At 41.2% G+C, this 21234-nt stretch overlaps 1 protein-coding gene across 1 annotated transcript; it reads right to left on the bottom strand.

Moving 5' to 3' along the window:
• Nucleotides 1-2416: 2416 nt before the first annotated feature.
• On the bottom strand, nt 2417-16280 carry Pabpc1 (poly(A) binding protein cytoplasmic 1). The gene is made up of 15 exons (XM_055626423.1): nt 15627-16280; nt 13061-13254; nt 12648-12763; nt 10376-10515; nt 8198-8292; nt 7796-7933; nt 7516-7611; nt 6006-6278; nt 5704-5794; nt 4973-5083; nt 4745-4899; nt 4226-4310; nt 3752-3882; nt 3336-3428; nt 2417-2856 (listed from the first exon to the last, which is right to left on the bottom strand). The coding sequence occupies exons 1-14, from the start codon at nt 15817-15819 to the stop codon at nt 3336-3338; spliced, it is 1911 nt and encodes a 636-aa protein (XP_055482398.1). The 5' UTR covers nt 15820-16280; the 3' UTR covers nt 2417-2856.
• Nucleotides 16281-21234: the final 4954 nt, after the last annotated feature.

The following is a 21234-nucleotide window of genomic DNA, read 5'->3' as shown; positions in this document are numbered from 1 at the left end:
TCAATGTAAGTGAATAGCCTGGGCCCTCACTTACTCCCCATAGTATCTCCCACAGGGTTATCTGAAGGAGTAAAGTAAAACTAAGTTGCATCCTATGAACTAAGTACATTAAACTCACTGTATCTACATGCCTGAGTATAAATGCTGAGACGCAAAGATTCTAGCTAGAAGTTTCTAGCCTTACAGAGTGTACTACATACCTAGTTTGTGCCAATTTTACCTGTGTATTAGCAAGGCACCACCAGTCTTATCACCAGTTGTCTTCTCTGCTGTCCTCAAATTCTGTCATGAAGCTATGCCAGTTTAAATTATAAACCAAACAAATTATAGACAAAAATGCTAGCTTCCAGATAAAACTACACAATATCCAGTTATTTCTAAGTCACCATCAATTCTGGACAAGCAAACTGTTCCAAGGGGAATGACAACTGGTTAGAAATCTTAAGACATCTTAAACATGTATTGATATAGGAATCATAGCCAACAGCACTGTAACTCATGCAATCCCTATACACGAGTTTACCTAATATCCATTTCTCTGAATAGCATGTCACATTCTTCCTATTGCTTGTTAAGAGCCTCACCTTGGGGCTGAATCAAGTGGCTTGGTGTTGAACACTTACTGCATTTGTGGAGAGTCCAAGTTTTGGCACCCACTGCTCCTAACTCAGTTCTAGATAATCTGAGGCCCTCTACTAGGTTCCCTGGGCATCAAGCACACAGATGTTACACACACAGGCAAAGCTCATATACAATAAAAAACACATCTACACTATACCTGGTGCCCACAAACATGTACTCAAAAAAAAAAAAAATCCTGTAAGGAACATGCTTGTATCTTTAAGCAATAAACCAGGAACTTCATCTAGGAGGGTATGTACTATTAGATAACCCAAGTCCTTGTTCTGTATATGTACACAGGCTACTGGAAGCAGCCAGTTTCAATTTTCATTTAAATTGGTTATATCAAAGCTGGGTGTTGGTGGCACATGGGAGGCAGGGGTAGTCAGATCTGAGTTCAAGGCCAACCTAATTTAGAGCTAGTTCCAGGACAGCCAGGACTACACAGAAAAACCCTGACTCAAAAAGCCAAAAGATAAAACACTTTAAATGTCCAATTTCTGTAGTACATAAGGATCTTGCAGGCTTACTGCTTCTACCCAACAGGTGTTTACTAACAAAGATATTAAAACAAATTAAGGTGATCTGTTTTCTTATTCCATGAGAAATTAAACACGTAACCAAAAATACAAAAGCTGGTCTATTCAAACCTTATCTCCCAGAAATTTTTAACTTCACAAACTAGAAGTTGCCTCAAAAACTACAAGTTCCCACACTAAAAAGTTGAAAAAGATCTGCCTTTCCTTTGTACCTCGAAAACACAAGTTTCACAACATTCTGCAATCCCAGCACTTGTGTCAGGATGACCACAGGTTCTAGGAGTGCCTGTTTCAATCAACTGCGGTCTAGACCAGACAATACCAAGTCAGTAAACCCCAGAGTGAAATTCAGGCAGGATGCACGGTGAAGATCTGAATTTCAAAATACAAACTGAGGCATTCCAGGCACAGAAGCCACTCAAGATGAGGTGTGTCACATGCTTGCTCACACTGTATCTGCATGTATTTGAGTCAATTCTATCTAGTCCGATCCTGAAATGATGTGCAGACTGTCAAGCTAAGTCTGGCTATGCATGACAATACATGCCCATATTCCTAGCACTCAGCTCAACTTCCATATTTGAAGCCAGTGCAATCTACCTGTCAATAGGCTAGCTACATTTCCATCACAACACCTCCTTTAAAGTAAACTCTGGCTGTGTGGAACAGTAATAGGCTAGGCTTTTAATCCCACCATTTATTTCAGAGGTAGAAGCAGGGCAATCTGAATTCATAGACCCTGTCTATGAAATATTTCAAAAGTGCAAGTTGCTTCGGTATGAGATTTATGTCAAGGTCATAAACCAATCCCTGTAAGACCCAAGTTCTACATTTTTCAAGTAGTATCCTGAATTTAGGTCACTCCGTAGGTAGGGATAGGTAAAGCCCTTGGAGCAGTCATAGTGCTTAAAGTCTTTATCTGCTACTGTCACATCCCACCATAAAGGGCTCAAACTTATCATTTTGCAGCACAGAAACCATAGTGACAAAATTGATATAAATCAGCTTAATATCATGGGGAATTAGTAAAATCTTAGAACAATTGTCAGGATGTGACACATACCCACAAACCCAAAACTTGAGAGGGTAGCTCAGGCTGGCCAGTTATACAGCAAGAACTTATCTAAAACAAACACCCCACCACCACCCAAAACCAACAGCTACCAACAGAACTGATAGTTGCTTCCAGCTTTGCACTATTTAGGCAGCCACCATACCAACTGCCAAGAACCAAAATAAATAAAAGCATAACCATCCACTGTTTAAGGAATTTTTATTAAAGCAAGAATTTTATAATCCAAATTACGTTTCCTTGCTCAGTCATCAGTTCTGCTACTTGAAACAGAACTGACATCCCAAGCTATTCCACAGTAAAGAATTACAAAATTAAAGAAAGGAATGCTTTAAATTTTTGTACTTTGCTGAAAATTCTTTTCCCAGGGTCTATAAAACATTAATTTGTTTTTATATTTTACTATTTTTTTTGTATTTTTTGTTGTTTTAAATCAAGTAATCTAGGACTAGCACTGTTTGCTAGACCTGGCATTTGCTCGGTACATAAGGTTCAAAGTTTCCTTTCCTTTTTTTATTTATTTTATATTTTGCAATGTTTTTTTTCATAATATTTAAATTTTTCGATGTTTAGATATTTTTTCTTCGGTGAAGCACGAGTTTCTGTTCGTGGTCCCTGATCAATCTGCAAATGTTAAAAAAGATATAATTAAAGCCCTTGACTAAATTCATGAAGTCAGTCTGCTGCCTGTTTTTACTGACACACAGCCATACCCACTCCTTTAGTAATATCCACAGCTATAACATCATGTACAACATGGCCCACAAAAACCAGGGTTCTGGTCAGTTTTAAGTGTCTGCCAAACCCTACTCTTGACCTCATTATACTAAACTATACACCAACATTGTTTCCTGGCCGTGGGAAAGAGGTCCAAGAAACCATCACCCAATAAAAAGGTATTCTGAAAGCCAACTTCTGTAATGGGCCATTACATACAAAACACTGCAAAATTTGTTTCAAAGTGCTGATTTAAAGCTGGACACTGTCAGATGGACTATTCCCTTTAGCTCTATGTATATACTCTAAAAACTAACTATATACTAACACATATTTGGAAGTCATCATGTAGGAGGAAAGCTGAAATAGGCCTGAGAAGCACTCACTTAGACAGCTGGGACACCAGCAGCGCTGCTCACTGCTTTCTGGGCAGCCTCTTTCGCTTGGTGGGCTTGCAATACAGCTACAGCTTCATCAACCTGGAAAACGGAGAACAAACTGGTTCAGGGAAAAAAATTCTCACCAAAACCAACTTTTAGATGAGAGTAGAATGAGCTCTAAACTAAGCAGCAGTTACCAATCAGGCTGCAGGAGCTAAGCAAACTGGATATGAGCAACAGTTCTGCAATTGACTGTAAGTGTAAACTTTAGCACATTACTCAAAATGGAAAGAACAAGTACCCCAGGTTATCGAAGGCTTGTAGTCAGTACTTATATCCTTACTGTACACTGGTTTGTATAATACGGCATGCATAACTGTTTTAACCCTCTAGAATAACACAGACTGAAAAAAACTAAGTACCTTTGAGCGGAGAGACTCTGGAGACTCAAGCATGTGAAGCAATTCTGAGTTATCAATCTCCAACAGCATGCCAGTGATTTTACCAGCAAGAGTAGGGTGCATGGCTTGAATAAGAGGAAACAGCCGCTCACCTAGAACAAAAGATACTCTATGAAAAAAGTAGTAATGGCCATTATCAACCCTGGGTTTAGGAGCATGTGCTTGCTGCCACACCCATCTGAACAGCAATCCATCACAGGGTAATCACTTCTGGTGTTAACAGTTTCTCAAATGTTATTGACAGATGTTTTCTTGTTCCAAGGCTGGAGTAGGGGTCAATGGCAAGCAATGACCCACCACATCCCATTATCCTTCAGTTTGAATACCTTCAATTCCTACTGTCCCCAGGTGATTGCTTCTAGGTGCAAAGTGTGTATATGATCCTTGTGTTTTTGTAGACTCTGTAACTGACAGGTCAGAACAACAGTTACTTACCCAACATTTGCTTTTGCTCTTGAGGAGGGGCAGATGCCAACATGGAAGCAGTTAAAGGTTCTTGACCTTGCACATGAACAGCAGGCTAGATATAAAACAGGAAATCTCATAAGCTCCAAAGTATTGAAACAAACCAGGCAGCCATCAATGTACAACAAAGTGCTATCTGAACTTGACAAAGAGAAGCTGAAAGAAATACTGGCTAAGGGTCTAATAAGTAAGTATACAGACAATCACATTTGCACCTGATAATTACATTTTAGTCTTCTTTAGAATCATGTTATGTTTTTGGTCCCAGGATTAGAAAAAAAAAATTAAGTCTAGTATCTAAATTTAGATACTAGAGTTAAGTCTAGTCTAAATTCAGATTGCTGGTTGTCTACTAAGTCACAAAACTTACATATAATCAACTAGTAAGATAGTCTAGATAGCTTAAACTCTCATATACCATGCAGCTATCATCATAGTTTAATTTCAGCTAAGAATCAATACCCTTACAAATAAATGATTAAGCCATACCTGTTGCATGGTAACTTGTGGCTGTGCATTAAGATGTTGCTGGGGGTTGCGAACTCCTGCAGCATATTTATACTGCGGGACGGTGCGGACAGCGGGAGTGGCTGCAGCAGCAGCAGCTGCAGGACGTGGACCCATTGTCTGTGTTGATGTGTTAGCTAAAGAAAAAAAAAAATGTATTATGCCATTTTAAATTGGGGACCCATTTTTACAGAAAGGGTTAAGACTCACCAACACGCTGTGTTGACATGACTCGTGGAACCTGTGAGGAAGCTGGTCTCATAGTACTAAATGGTGGTCTAGGAGCAGCTGGGCGGATAGCACCGGGCATATTCTGGAATGCTGCATTTAAAGATAAGAACATACATAAGCTGGGAACCTCACTGAGTGAAAGCTGAAGCTTTTCTAGGCCAAGGTTTGTATGAAAATCTAGAGGACCCTAGTTTAAGTGAGTTTCAAATACACTTTCAATCCTATCATGGCAAGTATTTTTAGTATCTGAGATAAGAAACTGGATTAAAGAGACAAATACCAAGTGCTCCTGCAATCCAGTTTGCTATGCCATGGGCAAGGACCAAAATGCTACAACCAAAAGCTCCTATAGAATGAGAGCTCTGAAGCTATAGCTATCAAGGCAAATAAAGACTTGAAGCAAATCTTCAAGTTCCCAACAAGGGAATTCCTATCAAACCTACGTGAAGATAACGGCATTTTTTTAAACCTAGAACTGAGCATGACGGTACGTATCCATTCATTACAAGGCTACATACACTTCAAAAAAAAAGCGCTAGATTCTACTCTTCAACCATAAATTACCACTAAAATAGGACTAATTTGTCTCATCTATGGTAGCAATGGAGAACTGAACCCATAACCTAGCAAATGACAGGTTAAGTGTTGGTTTGTATCACTAGGCCATAACCGTAGTCTCCAAAACCCAGTCAGAACTAAATGTTGCTTACGATGAGGTCTGGCACCCTGAGCAGTCCAGCGAGGACTTGGTCTTAGTTGAGCAATTTGGCTAGGAGGATAGTATGCAGCACGGTTCTGAGTCTGTGGAAAGAAAACAAGAACATCAGCTTAGTGGGGTAACCCCCTTCACAAAGCCATTATATGCTCTCAAACCAATCACTTCTCCCATACTTGCCATGTTTTTTTTTTCCAATTCTATCTAATAACTTAGTGCTTTATTATCATGGAGGGCATAAAATACATTAGCAATGAATTTGAAACTGACATGATGTTCTTGTTTCTTGACACTTACTTGTGGGATAGCTGCCATGAAGTAACCTGAAGGAGGTGCTGGCTGGTAGGGGTTGATCACAGGGTTGGGCACAGCCCGTACACTTGCCATTCTCTGCATATACTGGTTAGTGAGGTGAGCCTGGCGCTCTTCTTTGCGCTGAGCTAAAGCTACATACAGTGGCTTTGTGGCCACAATTCTACCATTCATTTCTGTAACTGCTTTAGTGGCTTCTTCAGGGGATGAGAAACATACAAAACCAAACCCTTTGCTGCGACCACCCTCCATCATAACCTATAAAGAAAAACAAGTTAAGGAAATGGTAGGATAAATAAAAGAACTGTCATAGCCAAAGTCACCAAAATAAAATAACTTTGTTAATGCTAAAGCCATTAAGTATTATATTCCTAGTTTCATCACATGCATTCCCGAAGGCAACAACTACAAGAGGGGCTACATACAGCAAGCAATCCTTCAAGGTGCAGACCATGCACTATAGTGTTGGCAAGATCTGTGCCAACACTGAGCAATGAGTTGCACAACTAAAAGTCCAATGCAAAATGTTCCTTAAACACAACTCAAACACACAGGCACACCAGGGTATGATAAACTGCATTCAAAAAGATAACTTCTTATTCTACTGACAAATGTGTTAAGATCAGGAGACACCCAGAAACAGATACAGATGTGTCTGTATCTGAACACATCACCACCAGAAATTTCAGTCCAGTATAGGAAATGTAGCTAGCTCATTTTGTGACCAAAACACAAAGGACCTTTTATTTACTATTTTATCCATCTCTTTGTGTTGCATGGCACCAAATGATGTCCTTTCCTTTAACTTGACAACTGTCTCAACCCCAGGAGTTACTACATTATGTCCCACCCACATACACAATATTAAAAATTCAAACTTTTAGGCAGCACACTGTGAAAGACACTCAAAAAACAGTCCATCAGAATACAAATACTACAAAAGTGCATGCTGAAACACAAGGCAACAAGTCCTGCGTTTATTTGTATTCACCCACTATCCCTCAAAATATTTTGTTTTTAACACGTCTTGGTCAATGGGAGTATCTGGAACATAAAGGCCAGCAAAGGGACCAAAAGGGCTTTTTTTTCTTTCCAGTACACTCTCATCCTAACCCAGCAAAACATGTCTAAAACTTTTCAAGGTAGTCTCAAATCATGAGCACTAGCTAAACACAGCTTAGGTTTTTAAAAAAAAAAAAATCTTGGAATTAGGTTAGAATCCTACTTTTCTGTAATCTGATTTCAACCTAAAAATCCTTTCTGTGGGGAAGGTGGCTGGCTACCCAGCCTAAACTATGTAAGTAACAGAAAAGTGTCTCAGTGAAGTGCCATCAGCTATCAGTGGCAGAGCTACTTAAAAGAGCAAAGGTTAAAAAGAAAAAAAGAAAAAAAAAAAAAAAACAAAGAAAGTATAAAAAAAAAAAAAAAATCAACCTGCTAGCTTAAAAACTGATACACATTACCTCAAATAAGTAAGTACACTCTACGCTCTTACTTTTGCACTGGTGATTGTACCAAAAGGAGAAAACTCTTTCCGGAGACGTTCATCATCAATGCCATCATCAAGATTTTTCACATAAAGGTTAACACCCTGAAAAGAAGAGAATTTGTGAAGATAGGCAGAAAGCCCATCGTGGGACCTAAGCAGACCTATTACTTTAGCCCATGCTCTTTTCTTCCCTCCCAAACTCTCAGTTACCTGGCAATAACTGAAATAAACATAAAATAGGTTTCCTCATCCCTGTCTTATTTTGCTTGTTCAAGTAAAAATGAACCTGGTATCTGGTGATCCTATCTTGCTTCATCTGCTCAAATTTGCGCTTAAGTTCCGTCTGCCGCTCCACTTTTTTCTGAGCTCGACCAACATAAATCTGTTTTCCATTGAGCTCCTTTCCATTCATCTCATCCACAGCCTTACAGAAACAAACAAAAAAACTTAGTGACTTGTCAAAGAACATCTCATTAACAAGAAAAATTTACCCAATTACTAACATTAAAGAAACCCAAATCTCTAGGTTTGAGAGCAGTATACACGCCCAACTCTGTAACACATAAAATGTGAATAACCTGTAACAACATGCAAAGCTTCAACTGATGCTGGCATGTAAGTGTATGTACATTAACTTCACAAGAACAGCTATGTCCCACCCCAAAGAGTCAATAATGGGCATGCTTACTTTCTGTGCATCTTCATGCCTTTCAAAGCTTACAAATCCAAATCCTTTCGATTTTCCACTTTCATCAGTCATTACTTTCACACTTAAGGCAGGACCTGAAAAAGTTATTGAATAATTCAAACCCTGTCCACAATATACACACCTCATATCTTAACATAAAAAAAAAAAAAAAAACAACAAAGCCATGAAGGAAGGCCAAGGCATCCCAAACTTTATGGTTTTTCACTGTTCTCACAGACCCTTTTTACAAGTATTTCAAACATTTCTAAAGATTCCTACATTTCAAGGTGTCTTACAACCTTAGGAAAGTATAAATCACTAACGTGACTTTCTAACTAAGAACTAAGAATTATCTTTAAAAGCCTTCTTTGGTCCATCTGCTTCTGAACTGACTAGATGACTAGATCCTTAGGCAGGAAACTTAAAATTACAAGGAAGGTGTTTCTAGACACAAGCTTCCCTTTACCCCTATGTGTTAAGAGACCATATGCAGGGGACAGACATCTCAGGTCTGAAATTTCTACAAATACAGAAAAACTGGAAGTGGTAGATTGAATGAGAATAGCCCTTATAGGCTCATATCTGAATACTTGGTCCACAGTAGATAGAACTGTTTGAAAGGATTAGTTGTGTTGCTGGGGGTAGGCTTTGAGGTTTCAAAAAGCCCATACCATTCCACTTAACTTTTAATTGCTTTGTGGTTGTTGTCTTAACAAGTAAGCTCTCAGCTGTGGCCTGCACCATGACACTATAAGACCAGTAAACTCTTCTATTAAGTTGTCTTGGTCAGTGTCTTAGCACTGAAAAGTAATTAAGATAATGTAGACATCTATTCAGTATAGGAAAGGTGACGTAATTAAAAAAAAAAAAAAAGCCCAATCTCAGCACTTGGGAGGGAGAGGCTGGATCTCTTGCAAGTTCAAGGCCAACCTGATCTACATAAGTAACAGGGCTATAGCTTTAGAGAGACCCTTAAAAAAAAAAACACACACAGAAAAAGGAAATAGTTCGTATTTTAAAACATTAAGATGCAAGGTGGACGTAACGGGAGAAACTTGAAAACAGTGCAAAACATGACTGTCAGTTACAACCTCATTTCACATAACTAATCTTTCTACAAAATCAAAATTCATTTGTTATTCAAAAGTGGATCTAGCCCAGTGTGGTAGTGCGTGTCTTATGCCTGTAATTCCAGCACTTGGAGGTAGGTGAATTTTGTGAGCTGCAGATGTGTCAGAGCCCTAAGTGACACACCTTAAAAAAAGTACTCAATATGGCAAAGCTTAGCCTAGCCTTACAATGGTATTAGATTTACTAATTATTTAAAAAAAAACACTCAAAACAAAAAGCCCATCCCTAGGTTCAACAAAAAAGCAGCAAACCACCCATAAATTCTCGTTTCCTGATCTTTTATTCCAGTACTGAAATGTGAGGCAGTAAGTATATTTTTATTTTAAAATTTGAGTTTCATGAAACTCCACATGCCAGTACAAACTTTAATTCCTAAGCCCTCCACCCACTCCTATATACTGGGATTAAAGGTGTGAACTACCAATGTCTAGATGAATTTACTCTGAAAATCCTGAAGAACTTACCTTTGAAAACACATGTTAGACACTAACCATACAATCTTAAAAGGGGGCTTTTCCATTCTGTAACTAGAGATTACATTTTACTCATGAATGCTCACCTAGAACTACCTACATAGATCAGTTGGGCCTGAAACTCACGAGATCATCCTCTTACACTAAAGTTGTCTGTATCTCCCTCCCCCCAAAACAGGGTTTCCCTATGTAGCCTTGAACTGGCTTTGTAGACCAGGCTGGCCTTTAACTCATGATATCAGATCTCCCTGCTTCTGCCTCCTAGGAGTGCTGGGATTACAGGCGTATGCCACAATGCCCAGCTAAGTTATCTGCATCTTAATGCTAAACCTTAAATAAAAACAAAAAACTAAAACCAACCAAACCAAACAAACAAACAAAAAAAAAAAAAAAAAAAACCTACCCAGCCAGCCATAACTTGGGGCTGTATCTTAATGCTCCTAAACATATTATTGTAGTGCAGTGGACTACAGCTTAATTCAAATCAAGCATTTAAAATACTTTCCAGTCAAGTAATAGTCACTAAACTTCAGACAACTACTTTAGGTGTAAAGATTGAACTTGGACACATTACCAAACTTGCCAAAGAGATCCTTAAGGCGCTCATCATCCATATCTTCTCCAAAGTTCTTGATGTAAACGTTGGTGAACTCCTTTGCCCTTGCTCCAAGTTCTGCTTCTCGTTCCTTCCGAGATTTGAATCGTCCAACAAACCTGATTTAAAAAAAAAAAAAAGTCAGTACTTTACCATCAGGTTGTTTCATAAAGCCTAGATTAAGGCTGATAGTTTACATAGTGTACCACAAAATAAAAATGTCTTCATGGAAAAGAACAGATTTTAAAACAATGTATTAACCTTAATTATGAAGAAATGGTTTTCTTTCAATGCACATTTTGAAAGAGTTAGCCCAGAGTCTTTCATCTCCTTAAATAGCAATTCTCAAGTCTCAGCAGGGAGCACTGGCACATGCCTGGAATCCCAACACATGGGGAGGCAGAGGAAGGAGAAATCTGTTGAGTTCAAGGCCAGCCTGTTCTACAAAGTAAGTCCAGGACTATAGGCAGGTCTACACAGAGAAACTCTGTCTCAAAAAAAACCAAGAGTACCTATAAGTAACACTTTAACTTACTCTTTCTTAGGATAGTCACTAAAACATAGTTCAAAGGTAAGAGAAACAATTCACAATCAAACCACCTTCCAGAATGGCACCTCATTATACACTAAAACCACCAGCAACAAATCAGTCTTTACCTCGATTGTGCCAGTGTAGACATTCTTTTAATTTTTACTAAAGCACCGCTATCAAGTTTTCCATTTTGATTACAAGTTGAGTAGCCTCTTGGGTTTCACAGTATTTCTAAGCTTTACTAGCTGAGCACCTCTACCTAAAAATCTAAATATGCCAAAAATCTGATTTGTCATGCTTTAAAATTGCTGTATTGCAAAGAACACTTTGGACTTCAGAGTTCTACATTTGGGAGCAGCATTTTCTTTACTTTATAAATGCATATTCCAGCAGGGCAGTGGCGGCACATGCACTTGTGAGACAGGAGGATCTGAATCTGAAGGCCAGAATGACCTTAAGAGAAGTTCCACAACAGCCACAAGTACAGAGAAACCCAGGGATGGGGAATTTCTTTTGCTTCAGAGAGTCTTATGTAAATTAAGGTTGGTCTTCAACCTAGCTTGAGCACCTCTACCTGAAGCCTGAGCTTCTAAAGAGCAGATTATCTGCATATGCTACCACAGCATTTCATGACAGTATGTCATGAAAATAAATGTCAAGTCAATGTTCATGCCGCTGCTGGAGTTTTCACATCAAAAACTCTCAGATCACATGACCTTATAATAGCTGAATGCTCCCAGATTAAGAGAAATTTACGGGGAGGTAGAGGCAAGCAGATCTCTAGAGTTCAAGGTTAGCCTGGTCCACAGAGTGAGTTCCAAGATAGCTGAGAAACCCTGTCTCAGAAAAAAAAAAAAGAGAAAACTCTACTGACAACAACTTTATTTGTTTGTAACTCCTTAAACAAGCTTATTTCAGAAATATTAATCACAAAATCAAACAACTGGAGTGAGCTCTGAATTCAGATCACTAGGTGTGTAATCAGCTCACTGGCTTAAGGCACCTACATGTTATCCAAATGTTAAAGAGGCTGACAAATTAAGTTTTTAAAAAAAGGTTGAATTTCCAGTTCAAAAATGCACTCATTTGACCAAGCGTCATCTATTCTCCTGGTTCATTTTGGGTTTGAATGTGGAGCAACTGACATTACTATGTGAATGGTCATAAAAGCCAGCAAATGTGGTTTAGTGCTATGAACACACACACCAGTTTGGTGGGTTTTTTGATATATTCTCACGTAATCCAGCTAGGCTGGCCTTGAACTCAAAGATCCTTCTGACTCTATCATTGATGAAATTATAGGCATATGCCATTCCAGCTAGCTTTATTTTACTTCATTGAGACAGTTTCACTATGTAGCTCTGGCTGTCAGACCAGGCTGAACTCAGTTACAGAGATCTGCCTACTTCTAATTCCCAAGTGTTGGGATTAAAGGCATGCCACCATGTCTAGCTCCAGCTAGCTCTATTTTAAGAACACAAACATAGTTACTACTTTTTAAACTGATGTAGAACTATTAAAAGAAGACTGGATGTCGGGTGGTAGTGGCGCACACCTATAATCCCAGCACTCTGGATGCAGAGGCAGGTGGACTGCTTTGAGTTGAGGCCAGCCTAGTCTAGAAAGTAGACTAGCCAAGGCTAACAGAGAAACCCTGCCTCAAAATCTAACCCCCCCCCCCAAAAGTTGGGAGATGTCCACTAAAATAGTTGTACTTACACTTTACGATCATTTAGAAGCATCCCATTCATTTTTTCAATAGCTCTTTCAGCTGCTTCCTGTGTTTCAAAATGTACAAATCCATAGCCCTTGGAGCCATTTTCATCACAAACCACCTGGAGAGAAAAACATACTCAGCCAGGCTGGAAGCAGGCAGATCTCTGTGAGTTATAGAGGCCAACCTGATCTACAAAGAAAGTCCAGGACAACCAAGGCTACACAGAGAAACCCTGTCTTGAAAAACAAACCAACCAATCACTCTTATTAGTTGCTTTTGCTTTTCTACTTTGTAGAAATGTTAGCCATCCAATCCTGGGAACTTTGGAAATAAAGACAGCATTGACAGAACAGACATTACTTCAAATCCAAAAGTCGCATAATATTGCAAATACTGACCAATCACTTTTGCTTACCTTACATGAAAGGATGTTACCAAATGCAGAAAACGTATCATACAGTGCTTTATTATCAATGGATTTGTCCAAATTTTTAATGAATATGTTGCCTACTCCACTTTTGCGAAGTGATGGATCACGCTGAGACCACATGATGCGTACTGGTTTGCCCTTTATAACATCAAAATTCATGGTGTCCAAAGCACGCTCCGCTATAAGAAATATTCAGAGTAAATATCACTACTATGACTTCATTAGCCACTTTTATATAAAATTACCAGTGACAGTAAAGTGATAACCATGTGGCCTCAAGTCAAACTGTCTCTTAAAAGTCTGGACCTCAGTACACTCTACTGCAATAATATAATCATACTTCTATTCATTTTTTAATCAAGCATTTTTTTAATGAACTCACAATTTATTCTAGTTATTTTTAGATATTTATGCTTCACATCAAGAAAACCTATCCTTCAATCTTGAATGTCATAAAAAGATTGAGTTATACAAGTCACAATACTTGTATTGTGAAAGAACCACTCAAGTTGAAACTTTTTTGAGACAGGGTCTCTATGGAGCCCCAGCTAGTCTGGAACTCAGATATTCACCCACCTCTCCCTCCAACAAGTGTGTACCATTATACCTGTCTTAAATAGAAAAATATTACCTCAGACCTATAAGAGGGCACAGTCCTCTTGATAATCCTGAAGCAATTTCAAATTTCTCACTAACTGTAATGTTTTGACAAGTTTTTCAGCCACCCCTCTCCCAGTAAGGTCTCAATGTGTAGCTCCGGCTCTCCTAGACTTCATGTAGCCCAGGGTGGCCACCAACAAGGAACAACCCCTGGTGTGGGAATTCCACAGAAACCACCATGCCCTGCCCTCCAGCCACATTTTATAAAGTTTCAGTTCCTAGAAAGATAGTGATAATCAGCAGCCAGCTCAATATCAATTGGCCCCACCTCCTATGCTCCCCTGGTCATGCTGACTTTGCTTGACAGTTTTTTTTAATGAGTCACATCTTCCCAATAAACTGAATACTGGTCATTTACAGAACCCTAGTCCATTACTACAATACACAAAAAATACCGTAGAAAGAAAAAAGCTGCTGGAAAAAAAAAAAAAAAAAAAAAAGCCCTGCTTGGATGGCATATTGAAAATACAGACTTAAATGTAAGAATGAGAAAGTAAAGATTCTGAGTACTTGTAATATTGGTCCACTGGCCAATAAGCATACAAAGTGGCCTAAAATATAAACTGGGCTTTTCTGGATTAAAAGAAAATCACTAAGCTTCAAGTTACCCTTTCACAGTAATGCTCTTTTGGTCATTTGCGCCCAAGTTACCTTCTCTTATCTTAGATCTTGTGATACATCCTGCCCAGAGCTGAGCTGTAATGAAGTGATAACGAAAGTGCCCCCTTACAGAGAAAAAGGACAGGAAATCTGCCGTGCAGTTTTACAACTTTTTCTCTATGTCACTAAAAATGCTGTTTACCAAAACTTCGGTATCAGCTTTAACCTAGTAAAAAAAAAAAAAAAAAAAAACTGATCCGTTATTTACTCCATAGTCTTCCTCATTAAAATAAAATTCAGAAGCTGACTTCTGGAAGTCAAGTGATCTAGATTTAAAAACTTAAAAAACTTATCAGACCACAGATCTTATCTGATTCCTAGATTTTTTGCTTCAGCGAGTTATCAAACTTCAGAAGAATAGAAATTCAACCTGTTAACTTTGTGTTCAGTTATTCCAAGATTCAAGTATATACTGAACCACTTAAAAAAAAAAAAAAAAATCAAAGAAGCTTTCCTTAGTTGAATGCTACTAAATCGGCATAATCCGGTCCAGGTTACACACTAACATTTACGAGCAAAGCTGGTCAACATATTTCTTAAAATTCATAACCACAGAGGCTTTTGAAAAAAAATTAGACATGTATACATTAAATAGCCACTTATACTAAACTAAGATCTAAGTAATTTGGTTGAAATGAGCAAAGGTGACTGGTGCCCTAGAATTTTTCACATCCCCTCCTCCACTTTGGGCTTAAAGACAAAAAATACTTCATCTAGGGATGAAAACCCCAGGCAAATGCACTTGGTATAACAGTCTTTGCCGGTCCGCAGGCCAGGGATATGCTATTAAGAATGAGCTCACGACCCTAAGGACCACCACGACCCTATTAACTTTCTTCAAGCCATTGGCTCCTCCCAGCGATTGGGCCACAGGCAGGAACAGGCCTCGGGCCTGAGGTTACAGAGTTCAACACGTGGTATTTTCCAACACTGAATCGTACTTCCTCCTCGGCCCGACTGCTCGGCCAGGGAAGGCGCCTCCACCCACTGCGCCAAGAGGGGCTCGAAAACCCCGAATACCGCAGCTTGTGCCGGTAGCGCGGGTAAAGCGATCTCACCCATACTCCCCGCGCGTCATCGTCCTAAAGTTTGAGAGCGACCGCTGGGGAGAAAATGGTCGCAGAGGAGGAAGTGCCGGCCGCGAGGGGATGCCGCGCCATGCCCTCCCCTCGGCCGGGCCTAGCCCCGGCCGCATGGCCGCCCGCCCGCCCCACTCCGGCCTGCCGCTCACCGTCCGCCGGCTGCTGGAAGTTCACGTACGCGTAGCCCAAGGAGCGGCGGGTGATCATGTCCCTGCAGACCCGGATGGAGAGGATGGGCCCGGCCGGGCTGAACTTCTCGTAGAGCATCGCCTCGGTCACGTCGGGGTGCAGGTCCCCCACGTACAGAGAGGCCATGGGGTAGCTGGGGGCGCTGGGGTTCATCTCGGCACGGCTGCCCGCGGGGCCGCAGGCCGCGACCTTTCCCGTGAGAGGAGGAGAGCGAGTGCGGGGCCGGGGGACGAAGCCGGGGGGAGGGGAACGGGGGCGAGCGCAGAGGGACAAAATTCAACCGGAATCGACGCGTACTCAACGGCCGTGGAACCGGGGGAGCGAGGCTGGCGGTGCTGGGTCCGGGCGGCAGGAAGGCCTCGGTCTCTGGGTTCCTGCTTGGAGCTGCGGGGCCGCGGGCGGGCGGGTCGGTCTCGGCTGCTTCACCGGGTTATTTTATAAAAGAGGAAAAAAAAATAAAGTCTCCGGCGGGGGAGACGCGGATTTTTTGTAAATTTTTTTTGGGTTTTTTCAGAGGATTTTTTAGATTTTTTTTGGATTTTTTAATAATAAATGTGTGTTCCGAGCCCGGAGCACACACTCCGCACTCTCAGCACTAACCGCCGGGGAGAAGGGGAAGCACCGCCCCCTGCACCCTCTACTTATACCCCCCGCCGCACTCGCCCTGCCCACGCGCGTCTGACGCCAGGGCCCTACGTGAGCGACGGCGCCGGAGGAGGCGGAGGAAAGCTCAGAGGAAAGGAGAGGTGGGGGTGGGGGCCGAGGCGGGGCGGGGCTTCTGCGCACGCGCTGCGGCCAGGGGCCCGGTTCTCGCTGCGCAGGGCCGGGGAAGGGCGGGGCTGCCAGTGGGCGGTCCCGGAGCAGCCTCTGGTCACGCCTCTCGTGCACACGCCCCGCCCCCGCCCAGAGGAGCGTTAACCCGTCAGCGCAGCTGGTGGTCTACGCGCGGAGCTTCCGGGTTCCTCGGCGCCAACGGCCCCCCACGTGCGCGATCGCGGCCTTTCTCGCCGCCGCGTCTCGGGTTCTGCTTCGCTAGTCCCCCCGCCCCGAGTGGCGCCGGACACGGGCGGGCGGGCGTGAGTCTCTGCAGACCGTGCTTCCGAGTTGTGAGCGGAGTGAGGCAGGGTAGCTGTCCCCTTCTCCTACCCGGACCGCACTACGTGTCCCAGCGGGCAGCGCCGCCACGCGCGTGGCCCGCGGAAGCGGTGCCTGCCGGGAGCTGGAGTTCTCAACGGCCGCGGGCTCGCTGACCTCAACCGGACCCCAACCGTCCCGGGCGTGACCCTGCACGGGTCCGCGGCGCTTTGCGAGGGGAGGGGGAGGGAAGAGTAGGGGAGGCGGCTGTTGGGGTGTGAAAACAGGACTCGAGAAAAATGATTTTCCTTTTAAAAAGTATGCGTTCCTCACAATTACTCTGATGGAATTGGGAGTGGCCGGGAGTAACCTGCGTCGTGGCCACGCCTTTAACCCCAGCACTCGAGAGGCAGGGGCAGGCAGATCTCTGTGTTGAGGACCAGCCTAATGTACACAACGAGTTCCGGGCCAGCCAGGGGTTAAAATGATAGCCACAAATATATCGACTCCTAGAAATATATTTTGTCAGCACAAAAAATCCACTTTAAAATAGTTTTTGCGAATTTTGAGGTCCTATCTTTAAAACATCCTATGACAGTGATGTATGGGAAGTGAAGCAAATAGTACTAATTTTGCCGTTAACGGTCTCAAAGGACTGCTCGGCTCTTTAATTCATTGCTCGTTAGTGCATACTTAGCGTATTGCCTAGTATAGATTAGTTATAGCTATGCTCATTTAGAATTTAAGTTGGCAGAATCACAGTTTTGAAAAACTTGTTGCTGTATGCTTTACAAATGAGTACAGTTTAGGGCTGTTCTTTACGAAGACACATCTATTACTCTGAATATCAAATATCAATCTGTTTAATCTACTAAGACTGTAATTAAATTAGTTCATTAAAAAAAAAAAACACCAGTCTACTAGGATTATAGCTAAAAATTAATCCATGCCCATTATGGGCTGAGTACCCTAAAGTAAAGATGTTAAAGCCAAGTTCTTGTCCTCAAGAGGTTAATAATGGGTTTTCTGGTCATCATAAACATAAAGACTGAAGATGCAATGAAAATCCAGTTCCAGCATTTATCAGGTGGGATAATGCTATTAGAATCTATTCTAAAATGTTTCTTCAAAATAGGTGAAAATTACATATTAGAGTTTAAAAGAAAATTACTTCATTTTAGTATTTTTATTAAATCCCGAGCAAAGAGGAATATAAAACAACAAAACAAAGAAGGCTATCTGGATAACTCAGTGAGTCAAGATGTTTGTTGCCCTGCCATCCTGAGTTGTATACCCCAGGCCCAAGTGGTAGAAGGCAAGAACCAACTTCTGCAAGCATTCTTCTGACCACACATTTCTAGGGACATGAATGCAATACCACTGTAATAATGAGAAGGGAACTTATACAGCAAGAGTTGAAACCATGTATAATCACATACCTTTGCCAACTGCTTTTAACATACTTATTTGGAAGAAATCGCCTTTTTAAAAATGTGTGTGTGGTGTGAGTATGTGTGACGTGAGTATATGCCACAAAAAGATGGTGCTCACAGAGGCCAGCGAGGGCATCCGATCTCTTGGAGCTGAAGTCAGAGATGGGTGTGAGCTGGCTGATGTATGTACCGGGAATCAAATGCAGATTCTTTGGAAGAGTAGCAAGTGCTCCTGACCACTAGGCCATCACTAGCATACATGTTCTAATGGACATGTCCCATGAAGACATTGTAAATAGCAGAAGTGGGAAGAGTGGTCTTCTTGAGGCCCAGCACTTTTGTTAGAGAGTAAGAGTTTGCAAGCACTAATTTAGCCTGGAGTATTGTACAGCTCCCCAGTCTAACTTGCAATTTCCCCAGAAATAACTGTCAAAGCATGTTTCTGTTGTGAATCCATGTTGTACAGACTTCCAAATGCTAAGTACAATTAGCAATTCAGCCTCCAGGACAACTTCATACAGGAAATGGGTGCTCTGGGTGGTGAAAAGAAACATTTTAGTCACTAGAAATATTATTTGTACATTTTTGTTTGTTTTTGTTGTTGTTGCTTTCTCTATGTAGCCTTGGCTGTCCTGGAATTGCTTTGTAGACCAGGCTGGCCTGGAACTCACAGAGATCTGCCTGCCTCTGCCTCCGTAAGTGCTGGAAAGGTGTGTGCCACCGCACCTGGCTGTGTTGGACATCACTATGTAGGCCAGACTGTCCTCAAACTCAGATCTGCCTGCCTCTGCTCCTGAGTGTGAGGATTAAAATCGTGGCAAATGTTGCTTATCCCAGTAGTTAGTTGACTGAGGCCTTTGATCTAACAATCACTTATTTCTCATCTCTAACCAGCTCATTCGACACAGTTTAGTTACCCTTTCTGAACAAAACAAAAGCCTCCTTCCTTTAATGACATTGATCTTCCATCCACTTTCTGTTCATAGTAACTATTTTAGTGTTTATGTGTGTGCATGTGGGTTCTGAGAGGCTTAGTAGTAAGCACCTTTCCAGGCTAAGCCATCTTAATGGCCCTGACCTTTTTCATTTACAGGTACTTTGTAAATCTCACCTGATTCTGTAGCCCACTTAGAGTATTGCTTTCTTCACCTCCACTCAAACTGCCCTGTCCATAGTTGTTGATGATCTACTGTAGGTTGACAAACCCAATTGGTTTTTTTGTTGTTGTTTCATTTTGTTTTCCAGGTTCATTTGACTCATCATTTGCTGAAGTTGTCCTCTCTTTCTCTCTGTCTCTCAGCTTTTGTCATGCTTCCAGCTCGTAGAAACTCCACAGCACACCTGTTTTCTAGCAGTCCTTTCTGACCACCAGCTTGGACTTTATTCTCATCCCCCACCCCCGACATTACATTTTCTGCATTAGATTGTTTTGTCCACCAGCTGCCACCTGAAATAAAATCCTAAAATGCTGCAAAAGGAGTATATGCCACAATTATCTGTATGTCTGCATCCTAACATGAAACATGGCAAATTCAAAGTAACGGATTTGGTGTTCTGTTTTGTTTAAGAATGACAGCCATTTTAATCATGCAAAGTAGGTTACTAGGGAGATCTCCTCAACTTGTTACCATAGGACTGTGTGTACACCAGAGCCCCTGGCCTGCTCTCCTATCCCACTTCTGTTAGCTACTAGCTGCTGTAGAAGGCACATACTAAAATGCTACTTAGGCTCTTGGCTCTCATTCTAGGAATGAAAGTAATAGACTTTCTTTTGTTTTGTTTCAAGACAGGTTTTTCTGTGTATTCCTGGCTGTCCTAGAACTCTGTCTGTAGACCAGCCTGGCCTCAAACTCAGAAATCCACCTGCCTCTGCCTCCCAAGTGCTGGATTAAAGGTGTGTGCCACCACCACCCCTCATGAATAGACTTTTATTAATACTCAGCCAGGTAAGCAGAAGCAAGTAAGGATTGCTGAATGAAAAGAGTTTCTGGACCTCAAAAACTAAAGAGTTGATGATCATATCATGCTCTGACTCCCCTCAGGGACTATCAGACAACCTCCCTGTCCTCTGATGGAGGAAATTAAGGCTATATGTAGAAGACAGTAGACTAAATATTTGCTAATTCTTTCTGCCTTTTTAATGTACTCCTTTCTCTTCTCTCTCAAGCGCTGCTGATGTTTATCTGGCTTCCCTGTGTTATCTAATTTTAGATGCAAGCTGTGGGGTGGAGTAATATCTTTATATGTGCAGCATCTCACTGTGGGTGCCTAAGAATGTCTAATGACATCAACATCATTCAATTAACCTGCCTTATTTAATAAATAAATTCTAAGGCTCTCCAGAGAACTTTACTAGAAATTCGCTAGAACTTGACTAAGTAAAACTTTACTAGAACTTTACTGGATAAAACCTTTAGGTTTATCCAGGATATATTCAGAATACATGCACACTAATTTACACTGTCTTGTGTCATGCAACACAAATAGAAGTTAGCTGGACTTATAGCATCTTTAGTTAATATGAAGGAGCATTTTGGAAATGGACAAGAAATGAATATACTTAATGGGTATACTTTTTGTTGATCCTTGAAATACACAAACACTATATTAAATAGAAAAACATTACATAATGTTTCAGAAAATTGGAATTTTATTTTGTTGCTGTTGGGGTTGGTAAGGAACATAGTCTTTACCCCCAATTTATAAACTGTAACATGTCCACAAGCAGGATTTCCTACTGCTCCCATTCAGATTTTGTTTCCTTCCATATACAATATTTATGGTTCAAATTAGAATGCAGAAAGGTAGGTACATATATGTATATGATGTATATGTGTACATATATACACACACACACAGGCCTTTCCCTGAGTTCTTAGAAAGTGGCTATCAAGCAAGAAGACCTAGATCAGGAAACAGACTTAGGATCTTCCATACAGACCCAGAAACACAGAAACAATGTTTCAGAGAGGAATAATTGTGGTTTGCTGTAGAAGAGAGTAAGAAACTTGCAGGAATCTCAGAATACCAAGACTTCTGGGGCATAGCTTTCAATGTTAAA

Source organism: Psammomys obesus, unplaced genomic scaffold (genome assembly GCF_907164565.1).
Source record: "Psammomys obesus unplaced genomic scaffold, mPsaObe1.curated_primary_1811, whole genome shotgun sequence".
NCBI lineage: Eukaryota > Metazoa > Chordata > Mammalia > Rodentia > Muridae > Psammomys > Psammomys obesus.
Note: the sequence above shows the minus strand (reverse complement) of the source record. Positions and strands in the feature narration are given on the sequence as shown.

Bases quoted from the DNA above. Each gene is read 5' to 3' on its own strand.
- Pabpc1 (XM_055626423.1), bottom strand. From the start codon at position 15,819: ATGAACCCCAGCGCCCCCAGCTACCCCATGGCCTCTCTGTACGTGGGG. The intron at 6,279-7,515 runs GTAAGAGCGTAG...TTTTCTTTATAG, and splicing joins GTACAATCACCAGTGCAAAA to GTTATGATGGAGGGTGGTCG. The intron at 3,883-4,225 runs GTAAGTAACTGT...CTTTTGTTCTAG, and splicing joins AGAGCAAAAGCAAATGTTGG to GTGAGCGGCTGTTTCCTCTT.